The sequence below is a fragment of the Arabidopsis thaliana genome, chromosome 4, assembly GCF_000001735.4.
Source record: "Arabidopsis thaliana chromosome 4, partial sequence".
Lineage (NCBI taxonomy): Eukaryota > Viridiplantae > Streptophyta > Magnoliopsida > Brassicales > Brassicaceae > Arabidopsis > Arabidopsis thaliana.
In genome coordinates this window covers 11,181,846-11,198,072 of record NC_003075.7, presented here as the reverse complement: position 1 = coordinate 11,198,072, position 16,227 = coordinate 11,181,846, and the positions used below count along the sequence as shown (strand labels likewise).

Below are 16,227 nucleotides of genomic sequence, written 5' to 3'. Positions count from 1 at the left end.
TCGCTTTCTTCAGCACACCGCTACATTTGAAATCTCCCAACTTTTTTCATTCTCTCTGTTGCTCAAACTAGTTTCCCTCAACACTCAAAGGTACGTCTTTGATCCTTCTTCTTGTGTTTCGCTTCGTTACTTATGGGTTCTTTCTGAAATTCGACTTCATCACACCATCATTTCTGTTTATGACAATTCGTTCCTCGTAATGTTACTTCAACCTCTACCTGTTTTTCTGCTTCATTCGCGCGAAAAATCGTTGCTTTTGACTCATGTTCCTCTGTTTCATCTTACTGTTGTCTGTCTTAAAACCTGAAGTCTCCGAATTTAGGTCATCATCTTGTATCTCTTTCAAAAACCCTAGTTTTTTGGGGTTCTGTGCAGTGAGCAGCCGTACAGTTTGCACTGAAGTTACCATCTTTCATGATCTTTGAAGTATCTATATGAATCATAGATAGTTCTTTTGTTTGTCTCAGTGTAGAAAGAAGCCTCAGTGAGTTTGTAATGGCGGGTGAGGAGAAGCAGACTCTTACTCCAAAGGAGATGATACTTCAGAAGTTTGGTGTTAAAGCAATTTACAGAATTGAGGAAGTTCATGTTTCTTCGAATGATTGCCTCTATCGTTGCCACTTGCAGCTACCAGAATTTTCTGTTGTATCAAATGTCTTCAAGAGAAAAAAGGATTCCGAACAATCTGCTGCTGAATTGGCTCTCGAGAAGGTATACTTTTGACACATCTCTCTGCTCTTATTGTTTAGTAGACTTCTTAACACTGTTTATGTGAAAAAGTACAATACTATTCATGTTGCAGCTAGGAATTCAGTCTCAGGATGATGATGATGTTGATATAACTGTGGATGAAGCTTGGAATAATATCGTTGAACGCATTAAGTATATATTTTCTGATGAGGTTAGTACAGGTCATAAGCAAGTCCATAGTCCAAAAGTTAATTTGGTTTTTCTCTCTATTGGCATTAACGTTTAAGTTGTTGCCATTGCAGTTTCTTTCAGTTGATCATCCTCTAGGAGGTCACCTAAGGGCGGCATTGCAAAGGGATGGCGAACGTTGCGGATCACTTCCTGTTTCTGTCATTGCTACATTTGATGCAAAGATTAACAGTCGCTGTAAAGTGATTGATCCTTCTGTAGAATCAGATCCTATCTTGCTCATGTCCTATGTCATGAAGGCTGCTGCAAAGTTGCCGGACTACATTGTTGTATCTCCGCATGTCGATTCACTCCGAAGGAAAAAACCGTATCCTCCAGCAACTATTAAAGCACTGGCTACTACTCATGTGAAAAGCATAAAAGCTGAGGCTGTGCATTTACAATGTACCGTTGGCGGTGAAGAGGTTGTTAAGCCAGTCACTCTTGATATTTCATCAGGTCGGTATTACTTGGATATTATTGCTGACAAGCTTGGATTGAAGGATGGCAGCCAAGTGATGATATCAAGGTGAGTATTTTGTCTTCTCTGTCAATAAATGGAGCTTTCTCAGTTTTAATCTTACTAAAGCTAATTTTGGATTTTCATCAGGACTATTGGCAAAACTTCCTCTGGCTATGAGTGTAGAGTATATGCTGCCATTCCTAAGTTGAAGTCTTCCGATAATTCATGGAAAGCCCGTGAAAAACGTCCAATCATTGAATCATCACATCTTGAAAAGTCTCGGAATGCAAAAGCAAGTTTTGTTTGTGGTGTAGATATTCACGGTGATGCGATCGTGGCATCTGTTGGTTACCCATGGAGGTCCCATGATCTTGAACATGATGGTGTAACCTTAAAGTCGTTTTACAAGTCTCTTACCTCTACCAACTTTTGCTCCGTTTTATGTTTTGTTTTTCCTTTGTATATCTTTTGGTCTAGTGCTGAAGCACTAAATATCTCACCAGTTTTTTGGCCTCTGTAGGATATGTTGCGGTATTTCTCCTAATGGAATCTATAAATTATCCCGAGAAGCGATAATAGCGGCGCAGTTACCTTTTTCATTCACTACAAAGTCTACTTGGAGAGGTCCATTCCCCAGGGAGATTCTCTGCATGTTCTGCCGCCAGCAACAACTGGTAGAGCCCATTTTTACTATATCTACTGCTCCTGTGAAACCAATGTCTTGCATATTAAGATCCTACCAGAAGTTGAAAGACTCAGAATGTGATGAGAAAGATTCAGAATGTGATGAGAAAGACTCAGAATGTGATGATAGCGAATATCAGTATACGAGCAAGGGAAAAGAGGAGATACCAGAATCAGGGACTGGATATAGATGTGAAGTGAAAATTCTCTCAAAGTCCCAGGATTTGGTTTTAGATTGCTCGTCCAGAAAGTTCTATGAGAAGGAAAACCATGCTATTCAAAATGCTTCGTTGAATGCCCTCTCATGGTTAAGTAGGCTTTTCGACGAGGGGGATGGGGACCCACTGCAAATATGTTATACGGATGATCACCTGGATGCGGTATTTCAACAGAGGATCTTGATGAAAGAGGCTGTTCCAAAGGGACATTTCCGAAATAGAGACGAAATGAATCAATATGAGGATCAAGTTCGTATTCAAACCATAACAAAGGGTTCCTTGGTTAGCATATGCTATTCTGTGTATTTGGATGTAGATGCTGATTTTTCAAAGGATGGTAAATCTAAAAAAGAACTCATCGAAAGCAATGAAGAGATAGAGTTTGAGGTGGGGAATGGTTCTATGAATCCACATCTTGAAGCAGTTGTTACTCAACTGGTTGTGGGCCAATATGCTCGTTTTTTAACTAATGCGCCTGCTGAAGACTTGTTTGTGACTGCTGCCACTGGTACCCAGAGAGATCGTTCACTTTTATCAGGTAATGCTTCTAATTTGTATATGAAATTCTTAACATTTGTGGTTAGAAAAGGAAAAAACTCGATGACATTTGTTTATTACAAATGCAACCGGCTAGCCTTTACCAGCGGACTTAGGACTAAAATTCACTATCTAGTTGAATCTAGAATTTAGTTACTTTGTTGCAAACTCTTCTGTTGCAATTGGTCCTATGAGTTTAATGAGTTCTGTACTATTTTGGTGAAGGCAGCATCACTCTTAAAATTTATTTGTTGTTTTGGTTCTTATGAAGTGTTTCTGTGCTTTTTCAAAGGTTTTCTGCTTTGAACAGCGCATGAACAAGTAACAAACATATACCTCTGACTAATATAAGAGATTTGCAGCCAAGCTACGGTAGTTCTGATGATGAGTTGCTTTGGTTTTAATGCACAGATGTCGCAGGTTTTGAATACTGTGTACGTTTGTTGGGAGTGAAAGGGCCAACAGAAAAACGAATTGAGGCGGATTTTTTCAAACCTTCACTTTCAAAACAGCGTCTTGAATATGTAGTGAAACATATTAAAGAATCGTCAGCTTCTACTCTGGTAGGCTCTTTGTGTTTCTTAATTAATCATTTTGTCTTTCTGCTTATTGTGATTCCAAGTTCTTTCTGGGAATTTTTTGTTAATACTTCAGCCTCTATACTTGTTGCAGGTTGATTTTGGATGTGGATCTGGAAGTTTACTAGCATCTATACTTGACTGTCCAACTTCACTTCAAACCATTGCTGGCGTTGACATCTCACATAAGAGTCTTACCCGTGCTGCTAAGGTATGTGAAATCTGACACCACTTTGTTATATTCCACTTGTAGACTTAACCTGATGAGAGTCATGCATCTTAAAAACTTGATATATGTTTGATCAAAACTGCATTTACACAAGTCATAGGTCGTGTAACATGTTTCTCCAACGTGGTTGTATTTTATTATCATTGGAAAGAGATGGTTGATTGAAGATTGTTGGTTTACATTGATATTTTTGCATGTTATAATTTCAGATTGCTACATTCAAAAATAAACAAGGGAGCTTGCAACCTCAAATCTACTTTACTCCATGATGGTTCCATCCTTGAGTTTGATTCCAGGCTGCATGACATTGACATCGGCACTTGCTTAGAGGTTCGATTCTATTTTCTTGCTTCATTTCTTCATCAGCAGCTTCTCTAATATTCAATATAATCCGTTTTGAATCTTTAGGTCATTGAACACATGGAGGAGGATCAAGCCAGTCAATTCGGGAAAACAGTTCTAAGCTTGTTTCGCCCGAAACTTCTGATTGTCTCCACACCAAACATCGAGTACAACACAAATTTCCATAAGTCTGGTCCTCCAAACCACCCAAAAAACAGATCCATGTCTTCACAGCTACCAAAATTCAGGAACCAAGACCACAAGTTTGAATGGACAAGGAAACAGTTTAAGCAGTGGGCATCTAAACTCGCTAAACGCCACAACTACAGCGTCTATTTTAGCGGTGTTGGTGGGTCTGGTAAAGGAGACCCCGGGTTTGCTTCTCAAATTGTTGTTTTTAGACGGATATCTTTGTCCAACATAGTGGAGAAGGTCTCAGAAGGCTCGATGCAGCCTTATAAAATCATATGGAAATGGTCAAAGAGGAAATGGAGAGAAAAAGACTAATCTTTGATAAGTTATTACTTGTCCTAGTTCTACTATATTATTTGGAAAGTACATTTTAAATGTAACCTTAATTTTTGTAATTAATTACATGACAATGCCATTAGAAAAATTTAATCAAAAACAAAAATCTTTAATGACGTCATTAAGATTACCAAAATCATTTAACAACAATATTCATCTCTTAATTATAAGGTTTATTGGATCTAAAGACGGGTCATCAAAGATTTCCTAAACTGAAGCAAAATACACTAAATATTCAAATATCTATCTGTTACCAAATTATAAACAAATAAGTTCGTAAAACAATTTAATATTTTATATACGAAATCAATTAAATCTTAATCACATAAAAATTAGCACAAAAAAAGTATTCAACAATTAAACAATTATCAAATCTCTGTGTTATATAAGTTTTGATACTATATTCGAATAAAGTGTAATATATCTTTTCAATTTGTATTCTTTAACTAATTTAAGCTACCTAATATATTTGCTAATCTTATACCTATCAAAACCGACTATCGTTTCTTATCTCTACAGTATTTTTGCAAGACTTTTTTAGTGGATTTGGATAAAAGTGCATTCGGGTCATATGGTACATTCTCCTATTAAATAAATATGGTGCACTCCTATGTTATTAGCTAAAATATTCAGATTATAATTCAGAGTCATATCATAAATAAAATTAATATTAATAAAATAAATGGCTTTTTGGCAAGACGGATTTGGAGAGACGGGTTTTTGAATCAACATTAATAAAAAAATAAAATATAATTAATCCACTGTTTGAATACGGGTTAAATCTTTAATTTATTATTTTTTAAGACCACTAATATTAAACATATCAAATCATCCTAATTTAGAAAAGATTATATAAAACCAAAAATGTTATGTGGTATGTATAATGTTACTATATATAAAATTAAACTATAAAATATAAATGTGTTAGAGAATGATACAATTTGCAAAACTTTTATATATAATAAATAATTCTTAAATTTTAAAAATTATTACTTTAAAAAAATATTACGGGACGGGTAAAGGAATTACAGAACGGGTTTTATTTTGGAATTGGGTTATATGGTGGATGTATTTGAATCAATATTTATAAAATTTTAAAATATTATTAATATGCTGTTTTACAAGGGGTTAAACTTCAGTTTTTTAACAATTGTCTCATGGATTCGTGGTATAGCGTTACTTAATAACAATTATAAACTGTAAAATATAAATATTTTATAAAAATAAAATTTGCAAGTTTTAATAGATATTACTTTAAAAAAATAAATCATCCCGCGGTATACCGCGGGTTAAAATCTAGTTCTGTTTAAAATCTCCATGTTTCTTCCTTAATCACACTTTTACTTTTGGTCATATGATATGACTCATATTTTAGTGTTATGCATTCATTACATGACATGGTTTTCTTCAAATTTTGGCTACAAAGCACAAGAAATGTGAGAATACCAAACATTAAGGTTATGATTCGTAACATTGCATAATAGCATAACGGTATAAGTTGCATAATAAAATATGTAGAATGAAAAACCGTAGAATCAAATTACTTAAAAATATATGTTGATTGGATACATTTTACAGAACGACAAATAAAATATTATATCAACAATATATATTTATACTAATAAAACTGTTTTTAATAAATTTTAAGTAATATTTGATAATAAAAATATAAGATTCTTAAAATCTATTAAAGAGTTGTGAAAATGCTGATTAGAGATTTTGAAATGAAGTAAGTAAAGATATGGTTAGTTATTTGGTTGTTCGGATTTTTAGGGAATATTATTTCGTGTAATATTGAATTAGTAGAGATTCAAGGGATTAATGTGTGCAATTTATGAGGGTAGTGCAAAATAATATTTTTGTTTAGGTAAGTAATTAGTGCAAAACGTGAATAATTGATCAAAAATTTGGTCATTGTCATAAAGAAGACAATCTTGTCTGATTGATTTTGTAGGGACTAAACATACAATATCGAAATTGAAAAATGATTTTTCGACACAAATCTTCCCCAAAAATGTATATGTAGATTATTAATAACATAATTTTTGTGTAAATAATTATAGTTTTTTATTGTTTAAAATTGTTAGTATTTAAGATGCGTAAAATAATAACAATTTCTTATGCGAATAAAAACTATATACCCATTTTTTGCATAATGAATTTTTACTTGTAAATTTAAACAAAAATACAAATTGTGCGTTTTTACGTTTTCTTATACAATTATGCAAATTTTCTTAATATGAGAATTTTTTTACATAATTACATTAAAAAACGCCTTACCAATCAGAGCCTTAAACCTATAATAACTTCACACGTAAATGGTATTTATTTTCTTCTAGAAAAAGAGAATGGTGGATAGGGGAATAAAATAAAAAGTTGGAAAAAGAAACGATTCTACAACATGTAATGACCAAAACACCCTCCTTCCTCCCTCTAAAACCCCATTCTCTCTCTCCCACTCTCTTTTTCTCTGTTGCTCTCTCCTGAGTTCTTCTTACATGAAAGTCCGCTGAACTCTTTAGGTTCGTTGTCGATTATTCTTGCTTTATGTTTGTGTATTTATTTTTTGAACTTCTGGGCTCTTTCTGAAATTCAATTTCATTGACCCATCTTCTCTGTTCATGACAATTCGTTTGTCCTAATGTTACACTCAAAACCCTTTTTTGTTGTTTATACCCAAACCCTCTATCTATCTGTACTTCCTTGGAACGAAATTTTTTTGCTTTGACTCAATTTCTTTCTTAGAATTAGAACATTGAGAATGTTGGAACTCAAATAGATGTTGGTTCGATTTTGAACTTTTTGTTTATTTATTAATGTTTTCTATGGCTCTGATTTGAATTGTCAAGTTTAAGACATTCTTCTTCTTCTCTTAGATACCCTAATTTCAGGGGTATGCACATTTTGCATAAAAGTTCCAATCTTTCCTGATCGTTGACAATATTTATGTGTACCCTTTTGTTTGTCTCAGTGTGTTAAAGAAGCTACATTGTGTTTGTGATGGCCGGTGGTGGGAAGCATACTCCTACTCCAAAGGCGATTATACATCAGAAGTTTGGTGCTAAAGCAAGCTATACAGTTGAGGAAGTTCATGACTCTTCTCAGAGTGGTTGTCTAGGATTAGCAATTCCTCAAAAAGGTCCATGTCTCTATCGTTGCCACTTGCAGCTACCTGAATTTTCTGTTGTGTCAAATGTCTTCAAGAAGAAGAAGGATTCTGAACAATCTGCTGCTGAATTGGCTCTTGACAAGGTATGCTTTGTTGTTTATTATATATATATATATATCTTATGTAATTTATTCTCTCTTATGTTAACGAAGGCAAGACTATTCATGTTGCAGCTAGGCATTCGCCCTCAGAATGATGATCTTACTGTGGATGAAGCTAGGGATGAAATTGTTGGACGCATTAAGTATATATTTTCTGATGAGGTTAGTTGATGAAAAGAAAATTTTGGTTTCTATTATTTTGTAGCTGTAACGACATCCTCGTTAAACATATTACCAGTTATATCGCTGGACCAAAAGGTATCTGGATGTCTAAATAGGAAGTGGTACTGGCATTAATGTTTGTTGCGATTGCAGTTTCTTTCAGCTGAGCATCCTCTGGGAGCTCACCTTAGAGCGGCATTGCGAAGAGATGGTGAACGTTGTGGATCAGTTCCCGTTTCTGTCATTGCTACAGTTGATGCAAAGATTAACAGTCGTTGTAAAATTATCAATCCTTCTGTGGAGTCAGATCCTTTCTTGGCCATTTCCTATGTTATGAAGGCTGCTGCAAAGTTGGCAGACTACATTGTTGCATCTCCGCATGGACTCCGAAGGAAAAATGCATACCCTTCAGAAATCGTGGAAGCACTAGCTACTCATGTATCTGATTCCCTACATAGCAGAGAAGTCGCGGCTGTATATATACCATGTATCGATGAGGAAGTTGTTGAGTTAGATACTCTTTACATTTCATCAAACCGGCATTACTTGGATAGTATTGCTGAAAGGCTCGGATTGAAAGATGGCAACCAAGTGATGATATCCAGGTGATTATATTGTCTTTTTTCTATTAGTAACTGGAGCTTTCTTGGTGTTAATCTGGTATGAAAGTATTTTTTTCTTTTCAACAGGATGTTTGGCAAAGCTTCCTGTGGCTCTGAGTGTAGATTGTACTCTGAGATTCCAAAGAAGTACTTGGATAATTCATCAGATGCCTCTGGTACTTCAAATGAAGACTCATCTCATATTGTAAAATCTCGGAATGCACGAGCAAGTTACATTTGTGGTCAAGATATTCACGGGGATGCAATCTTGGCATCTGTTGGTTACCGATGGAAGTCCGATGATCTTGACTATGATGATGTAACCGTAAATTCATTTTACAGGTCTCTTCTCTCCTACCGCTCAGTTTTATGTCTGATTTGTTTCCTTTCCACATCTTCTTCTAGAATAAGGATTTTAGGAATATTGCATTGGTGTAACGTCTACTAACTCTGAAGTAATGCATTTGATGTTTGTCTTTGCCTTCCGATGAAGCACTGCATATCTTATTCTTATCATGCACTGATGCATGACATTGGCTTTGTGGCTGCTGCAGAATATGTTGCGGTATGTCACCCAATGGAATCTACAAAATTTCCCGACAAGCTGTAATTGCTGCACAGTTGCCTTTTGCATTCACTACAAAATCTAATTGGAGAGGTCCACTCCCCAGGGAGATTCTCGGCCTGTTCTGCCACCAGCACCGACTAGCAGAACCCATCCTTTCTTCATCTACTGCACCTGTGAAATCGTTGTCCGACATATTCAGATCTCACAAGAAGTTGAAGGTCTCAGGAGTTGATGATGCCAATGAGAATTTGAGTAGGCAAAAAGAAGATACACCAGGACTAGGGCATGGGTTTAGATGTGAAGTGAAGATTTTTACAAAGTCTCAGGATTTAGTTTTAGAATGTTCACCGAGAAAATTCTATGAGAAGGAAAATGATGCCATTCAAAATGCTTCATTAAAGGCCCTCTTATGGTTTAGTAAGTTTTTTGCTGACCTGGATGTGGATGGAGAGCAATCATGTGATACAGATGACGACCAGGATACTAAATCTTCAAGTCCTAATGTTTTTGCGGCCCCACCGATTTTACAAAAGGAACACAGTTCTGAATCAAAAAACACAAATGTGCTGTCGGCAGAGAAGCGTGTTCAATCTATAACAAATGGTTCCGTGGTTAGCATATGCTATTCTTTGTCTTTGGCAGTGGATCCTGAATATTCGAGTGATGGTGAATCTCCAAGAGAAGACAATGAAAGCAATGAAGAGATGGAGTCTGAATATTCGGCTAATTGTGAATCCTCAGTAGAGCTCATTGAAAGCAATGAAGAGATAGAGTTTGAGGTAGGGACTGGATCCATGAATCCACATATTGAATCAGAAGTTACTCAGATGACTGTGGGTGAATATGCTTCATTTAGGATGACACCCCCTGATGCTGCTGAAGCTTTGATTTTGGCTGTTGGTTCTGATACTGTGAGAATCCGCTCGCTCCTATCAGGTAATACTTATAATGTTTACATTTGTTGTAGGATAAATTTCTGAAAACGATTTTCTGGTTGAAAAAAAAAAAAAAGGTCTTTATCATATGTTAGACATTTGAACTGCCTTCACCAGTGAACTTAGGTCTAGTCTTACTAGTAACTACAAAGCTCTGGTTCTCACTAATACTAAAAAGAGGCAAAGTTATGTAAGAACCTCACGTAAAGTCTTCTGGTGAAACTTAGGATTGATTTAAAGTCTTGTCCATTTTATTTTTTCTATTCTTTCTGTTATGGAATAATGTATTATTAGCATTTCAACTTTACTGTGTCAGCTCTAGCTAGTTAGATGAATCTGTCGGTCTCTTATTTCTTTTTCAAATCATAGCCAAAATTATCAAAGCTTACATGGCTGTAAACAGAGGATGAACAAAAATTAGACCTATATCTATGACTAAGTTAAGAGATATCATGAACATTTAAATGTGATAGTGATGGATTTCTCTGCTTTTTGTGCACAGAACGTCCATGTTTAAATTACAATATACTTTTGTTGGGAGTGAAAGGGCCATCAGAAGAACGAATGGAGGCGGCTTTTTTCAAACCTCCACTTTCAAAACAACGTGTTGAATATGCACTGAAACATATAAGAGAATCATCCGCTTCTACTTTGGTAAGCTCTATATATCTTAATGTCTTCCTGCTTACTAGGATTATGAATTCAAGACTTTGTTAAAACTCATTTGTTTCAGTCTCTTTTTGTCCTTATTGGTAAATCTTTGACAAGCATAAGATGGCACCTCTATTCTTGTTACAGGTTGACTTTGGATGCGGATCTGGAAGTTTATTAGACTCTCTACTTGACTATCCAACTTCACTTCAAACCATCATCGGTGTTGACATTTCGCCAAAGGGTCTTGCCCGTGCTGCTAAGGTCTGCAAAATCACACATCACTGTTTTTTATTCCCGCTCGTAGACATAACTTGATGAGACTAATGCATCAAAATAATTGATAAATGTTTGATGAAGAATGTATTTGCACCACTCATGATTCTCTGCATTTTGTGTAATTGAAAAGAAATGGTAGATTTACTTATGCTTTTGTGTATCTTGTGTTTCAACTTTAGATGCTACATGTAAAACTAAACAAGGAAGCTTGCAACGTCAAATCTGCTACACTTTATGATGGTTCCATCCTTGAGTTTGACTCCAGGCTGCATGACGTTGACATCGGCACTTGCTTAGAGGTCCACCTCTCATCTGCTCTCTAATCCTTCAAATTTTGTACACGTTTATCAAAAGCAATCTGTCTGGTTTCGGCGTTAAATCTATAATCTGTTCCTAATCTGTAGGTTATTGAACACATGGAAGAAGATCAAGCCTGTGAATTTGGGGAAAAAGTTCTGAGCTTGTTCCACCCCAAGCTCCTGATTGTCTCAACACCAAACTACGAGTTCAACACAATTCTCCAGCGGTCTACACCAGAAACCCAAGAAGAAAACAACTCGGAGCCACAGCTTCCAAAGTTCAGGAACCATGACCACAAATTCGAGTGGACAAGAGAACAGTTCAATCAATGGGCATCAAAGCTCGGCAAACGCCATAACTACAGCGTCGAGTTTAGCGGTGTTGGTGGGTCTGGTGAAGTAGAACCCGGATTTGCTTCTCAGATAGCTATTTTTAGACGGGAAGCTTCATCTGTTGAGAATGTTGCAGAAAGCTCAATGCAGCCTTATAAAGTCATCTGGGAGTGGAAGAAAGAAGATGTAGAAAAGAAAAAGACTGATCTTTGACTAGAGTAGTATCTACCAGAGAATATATATATTGCAAGCAATGTGATGACGTGTTCATCTATAAAACTCAAAGCTCGTTTAGTTCTTTTGCCATGAGCTTTTGCAGATTAACCATAAAATCGAACCTTTATGTTTACAAGATCCTTTTGTCTCCAAGTCTACTGGTCCGTTGAAGTTTAAAGATTAGATCAGTAGATTACCCTTTTTGCCCCTACGTTAAAGTTTGTTTATTTAAATACAAGTCCTTGTGATTTTTATCACTTTCTCACTTCTTCAACGACACTGATTCGTTTTCAAAGCATTTGCGTTCTTGATCTTTTTCACGAGGGCGATTTCTGAAGAACACGAGAATTTGAATTCTGGGAAAAGCTTTCTCGAACTTTATCTGAGTAAATTGACAGAGAGAATCGAAAAAGAAAATGTGTCCCTGCGTAGAGCGTCGTGCTCCACCTGGAGTTTACTATACTCCGCCGCCGGCGAGAACAAGTGATCATGTGGCGGCGATGCCGATGACGGAGAGGAGGAGACCACCGTATTCTTGTTCTTCGTCGTCGGAGAGACGTGATCCGTTTCACATTGTTCATAAAGTTCCTTCTGGTGATTCTCCTTACGTCAGAGCCAAACACGCGCAGGTATAATCAATTTTCCCGCGAAAACAAGACAGGGGAATTTTTCTTTTGACCTAATTTAGGAATTCTAGATTCTTCCTCATGTGATAAAATCTCTTAAAAGCTTTTCAAATTTTGAGTGATCTTCTTGAACCTGTCTATGATTGAGGTTTTCTAACAAATGGATATTGTTTATGTGGAAGAACAGTTGATAGATAAAGATCCGAACAGAGCTATATCATTGTTTTGGACTGCAATAAACGCTGGAGATCGAGTTGATAGTGCTTTGAAGGATATGGCCGTTGTAATGAAACAATTAGGTCGATCTGATGAAGGGATTGAAGCTATTAAATCCTTTCGGTATCTCTGTTCTTTCGAGTCTCAAGACTCGATTGATAACTTGCTACTCGAGCTCTACAAGGTAATGCAGCCTCCTTCTTTGTTAATGCAGCAAGTGTTATGGAGTTGTTATAACTTGGAAATGGGTTTTGGTGTTTTTGCAGAAGTCAGGGAGAATTGAAGAAGAAGCTGTTTTACTTGAGCACAAACTGCAAACACTCGAACAAGGAATGGGATTTGGTGGTAGAGTCAGTAGAGCAAAAAGGGTTCAAGGAAAACATGTTATTATGACTATCGAGCAAGAGAAAGCAAGGTGAGAAAGTTTCGGTGTATTCTCATGTTAGCTTGATGAGTGTTTTGTCTCTTGAATTGACGTTTCCATTGTTGTTTGAACATTTTAGGATACTAGGGAACTTGGGCTGGGTTCATTTACAGTTACATAACTATGGAATTGCAGAGCAGCATTACAGGTTTGGTTTTGTTACCAAAATCCCAAATATTGATTACTGTCTGGTCATGTGAGTTTTGCTTATATTCAACTGATTATGAACAGGAGAGCTTTGGGTTTGGAGCGAGACAAAAACAAACTCTGTAACCTTGCAATCTGCTTGATGCGTATGAGTCGAATTCCTGAAGCTAAATCTCTGCTTGATGATGTAAGAGATTCTCCTGCAGAGAGTGAATGCGGAGATGAACCATTCGCAAAGTCTTATGACCGAGCCGTCGAAATGTTAGCAGAAATAGAATCGAAAAAGCCAGAAGCTGATCTTTCGGAGAAGTTCTACGCGGGATGTTCATTTGTGAATAGGATGAAGGAAAATATAGCTCCTGGAACCGCAAACAAGAACTACTCAGATGTTTCTTCGTCTCCAGCATCTGTGAGACCGAACTCTGCAGGTCTATATACACAACCACGCAGATGCAGATTGTTTGAAGAAGAGACGAGAGGTGCTGCTCGAAAGCTACTATTTGGAAAACCACAACCTTTTGGCTCTGAACAGATGAAGATCTTAGAGAGAGGAGAAGAAGAACCCATGAAGCGAAAGAAACTGGACCAGAACATGATTCAATATCTCCATGAATTCGTCAAAGATACAGCAGATGGTCCGAAGAGTGAATCAAAGAAAAGCTGGGCAGATATCGCAGAAGAGGAAGAAGCAGAAGAAGAAGAAGAAGAAAGATTGCAGGGAGAGCTTAAAACCGCAGAGATGTAGGATCTATTTGTACCGGTTATCAAGTTTTTTGGATCATAGAAATTGTATAGGCTTTTGACATTGAAATATTTTCATAGACAAAACAAAGAAGCATAGGCAAATGTGATTACACTCTGGAACAAATCTTAGGTTTGGGAAAGAAATTCAATAACAAAACACACAAAGCACAAAAAGAGAGAATCCCAATTCAGAAAAAGAGGTAAAAGGAAATGAGTGCGACGAACTTACAGCCTTACAAAAGTAATAATCAATCATCTTTTCTTTAGGCTTCTTCTTCTTCTTCGTCCTCCTCGTACTCCTCTTCACCGACTGTAGCATCTTGATATTGCTGATACTCTGCAACAAGATCATTCATGTTACTCTCTGCTTCAGTGAACTCCATCTCGTCCATTCCTTCTCCTGTGTACCAATGAAGGAAAGCCTTTCTCCTGAACATGGCAGTGAACTGTTCACTCACACGCCTGAACATTTCCTGGATTGAAGTTGAGTTTCCAATGAAAGTTGATGCCATTTTCAAACCAGTGGGAGCTATATCGCAGACGCTTGATTTCACGTTATTTGGAATCCATTCAACAAAGTATGAGGAGTTTTTGTTCTGGACGTTCATCATCTGTTCATCAACCTCTTTGGTACTCATCTTTCCACGGAAGACAGCAGAAGCTGTCAAGTAACGACCATGACGAGGATCAGCTGCACACATCATGTTTTTGGCATCCCACATCTGTTGAGTTAGCTCAGGGACACTCAAGGCACTGTATTGTTGAGATCCTCTTGATGTCAAAGGTGCAAAACCAACCATGAAGAAGTGGAGTCGTGGGAAAGGAATAAGGTTCACAGCAAGTTTTCTAAGGTCAGAGTTTAGTTGACCAGGGAACCGAAGACAGCATGTAACACCACTCATTGTAGCTGAGATGAGATGGTTAAGGTCACCAACTAAGATACACCACCACATAAGAAAGAAGAACAATGTCAGGATTTTCAAAACTACAATCACATGAATATTAGAAAACAAGAGAATAAATGGTTTGTAAATCTCACATGTAGGATTAGCAAGCTTCAAGGTACGGAAACAGATATCGTAAAGAGCTTCGTTATCCAAAACCATACATTCATCAGCATTCTCAACGAGCTGGTGAACGGAAAGAGTAGCATTGTATGGCTCAACAACTGTATCAGAGACCTTAGGAGATGGGAAGACCGAAAAGGTCATCATCATACGATCTGGATATTCCTCTCTAATCTTAGAAATAAGAAGTGTTCCCATTCCAGAACCAGTTCCTCCTCCCAAAGAATGACAAACTTGAAAACCTGCTCCACAAATGAATCATCAATCAGAGAATGAAATCAAACGCTAAACAAAGCATCTATGAAGGAGTTTCTAATAGCAGATCTGAATTCGAATGCATACAGGAACAGGAAACGCTAACAAATCAAAACACAAACGAGATTCAGAAAACGAAAACCTAGAAAATGAAAGCGTATCTCTCTCACCTTGAAGACAATCACAGTTCTCAGCTTCCTTCCTCACAACATCAAGCACAGAATCAATCAACTCAGCTCCCTCCGTGTAATGACCTTTCGCCCAGTTATTCCCAGCACCAGACTGACCAAAAACGAAGTTATCAGGCCGGAAAATCTGACCAAACGGCCCAGATCTGAGAGAATCCATAGTTCCAGGCTCCAGATCCATAAGAACAGCACGAGGAACGTATTTGCCTCCGCTAGCTTCGTTAAAATAGACATTGATCCTTTCAAGCTGTAGATCTGTATCGCCACATGACTGACCGGTTTGATCAATACCGTGCTCGCCGCAAATAACTTCCCAGAACTTAGCTCCGATCTGGTTTCCGCACTGACCTCCTTGAATATGAAGAATTTCTCTCATTTTCACTCGGATGTTTTTTTTTTGTTCTTTCTTTCTCTCGGGAATCGCTTTTAGTCTATTTTCTCGAGAAAATGATGAGAAAATTTGGCGACTCCCTCTGTTTATTGTTTATGATTGAGGGGTATAAAAACAAATGAGAGTAGTAATCGGCTATATATAGTTTACCTCCTTTTTTCTCTAGTTTCTCAAATAATTTGCATTTTCGTCCTTAGACTTCTATTGGTTTTTGATATTACCCTGATAGTTTTTCGATTTGGTTTCCTTTATGTGCTGTTATACAGCGAATCAAAAACAAATATCTTTCCTTAGATATTTTTGTTAATTAATTATAAAATATTTACAAAATCACTCGTGAAAGTTATATAAAGGCAA

The 16,227-nt window shown here is 36.9% G+C and overlaps 4 protein-coding genes across 10 annotated transcripts; 3 read left to right on the top strand and 1 right to left on the bottom strand.

The window, feature by feature from the left end:
• Positions 1-4: 4 nt before the first annotated feature.
• On the top strand, positions 5-4,575 carry AT4G20920 (double-stranded RNA-binding domain (DsRBD)-containing protein; the record flags this gene model as incomplete). 5 transcript variants are annotated; one of them, NM_001341463.1, is made up of 10 exons in its annotated part: positions 5-90; positions 468-711; positions 803-901; positions 993-1,447; positions 1,529-1,789; positions 1,902-2,821; positions 3,232-3,383; positions 3,493-3,609; positions 3,837-3,957; positions 4,036-4,575. In NM_001341463.1, the coding sequence occupies 8 exons, from the start codon at positions 496-498 to the stop codon at positions 3,894-3,896; spliced, it is 2,280 nt and encodes a 759-aa protein (NP_001328416.1). In that variant the 3' UTR covers positions 3,897-3,957; positions 4,036-4,575. The 5 variants fall into 5 exon arrangements, with proteins under 5 accessions (NP_001328416.1, NP_001328415.1, NP_001320015.1 ...); NM_001341461.1 differs by having other exon boundaries at positions 40-90; positions 1,529-1,741; positions 4,036-4,476; NM_001341462.1 differs by having other exon boundaries at positions 3,837-4,575.
• Positions 4,576-6,949: 2,374 nt separating this feature from the next.
• HEN1 (double-stranded RNA binding protein-related / DsRBD protein-like protein) lies at positions 6,950-12,137 on the top strand. 2 transcript variants are annotated; one of them, NM_001203853.2, is made up of 10 exons: positions 6,950-7,019; positions 7,469-7,749; positions 7,840-7,929; positions 8,083-8,534; positions 8,619-8,873; positions 9,086-10,035; positions 10,537-10,688; positions 10,833-10,949; positions 11,144-11,263; positions 11,369-12,137. In NM_001203853.2, the coding sequence occupies exons 2-10, from the start codon at positions 7,498-7,500 to the stop codon at positions 11,807-11,809; spliced, it is 2,829 nt and encodes a 942-aa protein (NP_001190782.1). In that variant the 5' UTR covers positions 6,950-7,019; positions 7,469-7,497; the 3' UTR covers positions 11,810-12,137. The 2 variants fall into 2 exon arrangements, with proteins under 2 accessions (NP_001190782.1, NP_567616.1); NM_118209.3 differs by lacking the exon at positions 6,950-7,019 and having other exon boundaries at positions 7,254-7,749; positions 11,369-11,989.
• A 91-nt stretch (positions 12,138-12,228) lies between these two features.
• On the top strand, positions 12,229-13,970 carry MS5 (Tetratricopeptide repeat (TPR)-like superfamily protein; the record flags this gene model as incomplete). 2 transcript variants are annotated; one of them, NM_001341460.1, is made up of 5 exons in its annotated part: positions 12,229-12,441; positions 12,626-12,838; positions 12,921-13,069; positions 13,158-13,226; positions 13,310-13,970. In NM_001341460.1, the coding sequence occupies 5 exons, from the start codon at positions 12,229-12,231 to the stop codon at positions 13,968-13,970; spliced, it is 1,305 nt and encodes a 434-aa protein (NP_001328331.1). The 2 variants fall into 2 exon arrangements, with proteins under 2 accessions (NP_001328331.1, NP_193822.1); NM_118208.1 differs by having other exon boundaries at positions 13,158-13,274.
• TUB9 (tubulin beta-9 chain) lies at positions 13,514-15,981 on the bottom strand. The gene is made up of 3 exons (NM_118207.3): positions 15,462-15,981; positions 15,009-15,278; positions 13,514-14,903 (listed from the first exon to the last, which is right to left on the bottom strand). Exons 1-3 carry the CDS (start codon positions 15,853-15,855, stop codon positions 14,233-14,235), a joined length of 1,335 nt encoding a protein of 444 aa, NP_193821.1. The 5' UTR covers positions 15,856-15,981; the 3' UTR covers positions 13,514-14,232.
• Between the last annotated feature and the right edge of the window lie 246 nt (positions 15,982-16,227).

Coding starts and splice junctions, on each gene's coding strand:
- HEN1 (NM_001203853.2), top strand. CDS start 7,498: ATGGCCGGTGGTGGGAAGCATACTCCTACTCCAAAGGCGATTATACAT. Junction 8,535..8,618: donor AACCAAGTGATGATATCCAG/GTGATTATATTG, acceptor TCTTTTCAACAG/GATGTTTGGCAAAGCTTCCT. Junction 10,036..10,536: donor AATCCGCTCGCTCCTATCAG/GTAATACTTATA, acceptor TTTTGTGCACAG/AACGTCCATGTTTAAATTAC.
- TUB9 (NM_118207.3), bottom strand. CDS start 15,855: ATGAGAGAAATTCTTCATATTCAAGGAGGTCAGTGCGGAAACCAGATC. Junction 15,279..15,461: donor GAACTGTGATTGTCTTCAAG/GTGAGAGAGATA, acceptor TTTGTGGAGCAG/GTTTTCAAGTTTGTCATTCT. Junction 14,904..15,008: donor GAAGCTTGCTAATCCTACAT/GTGAGATTTACA, acceptor GGTGTATCTTAG/TTGGTGACCTTAACCATCTC.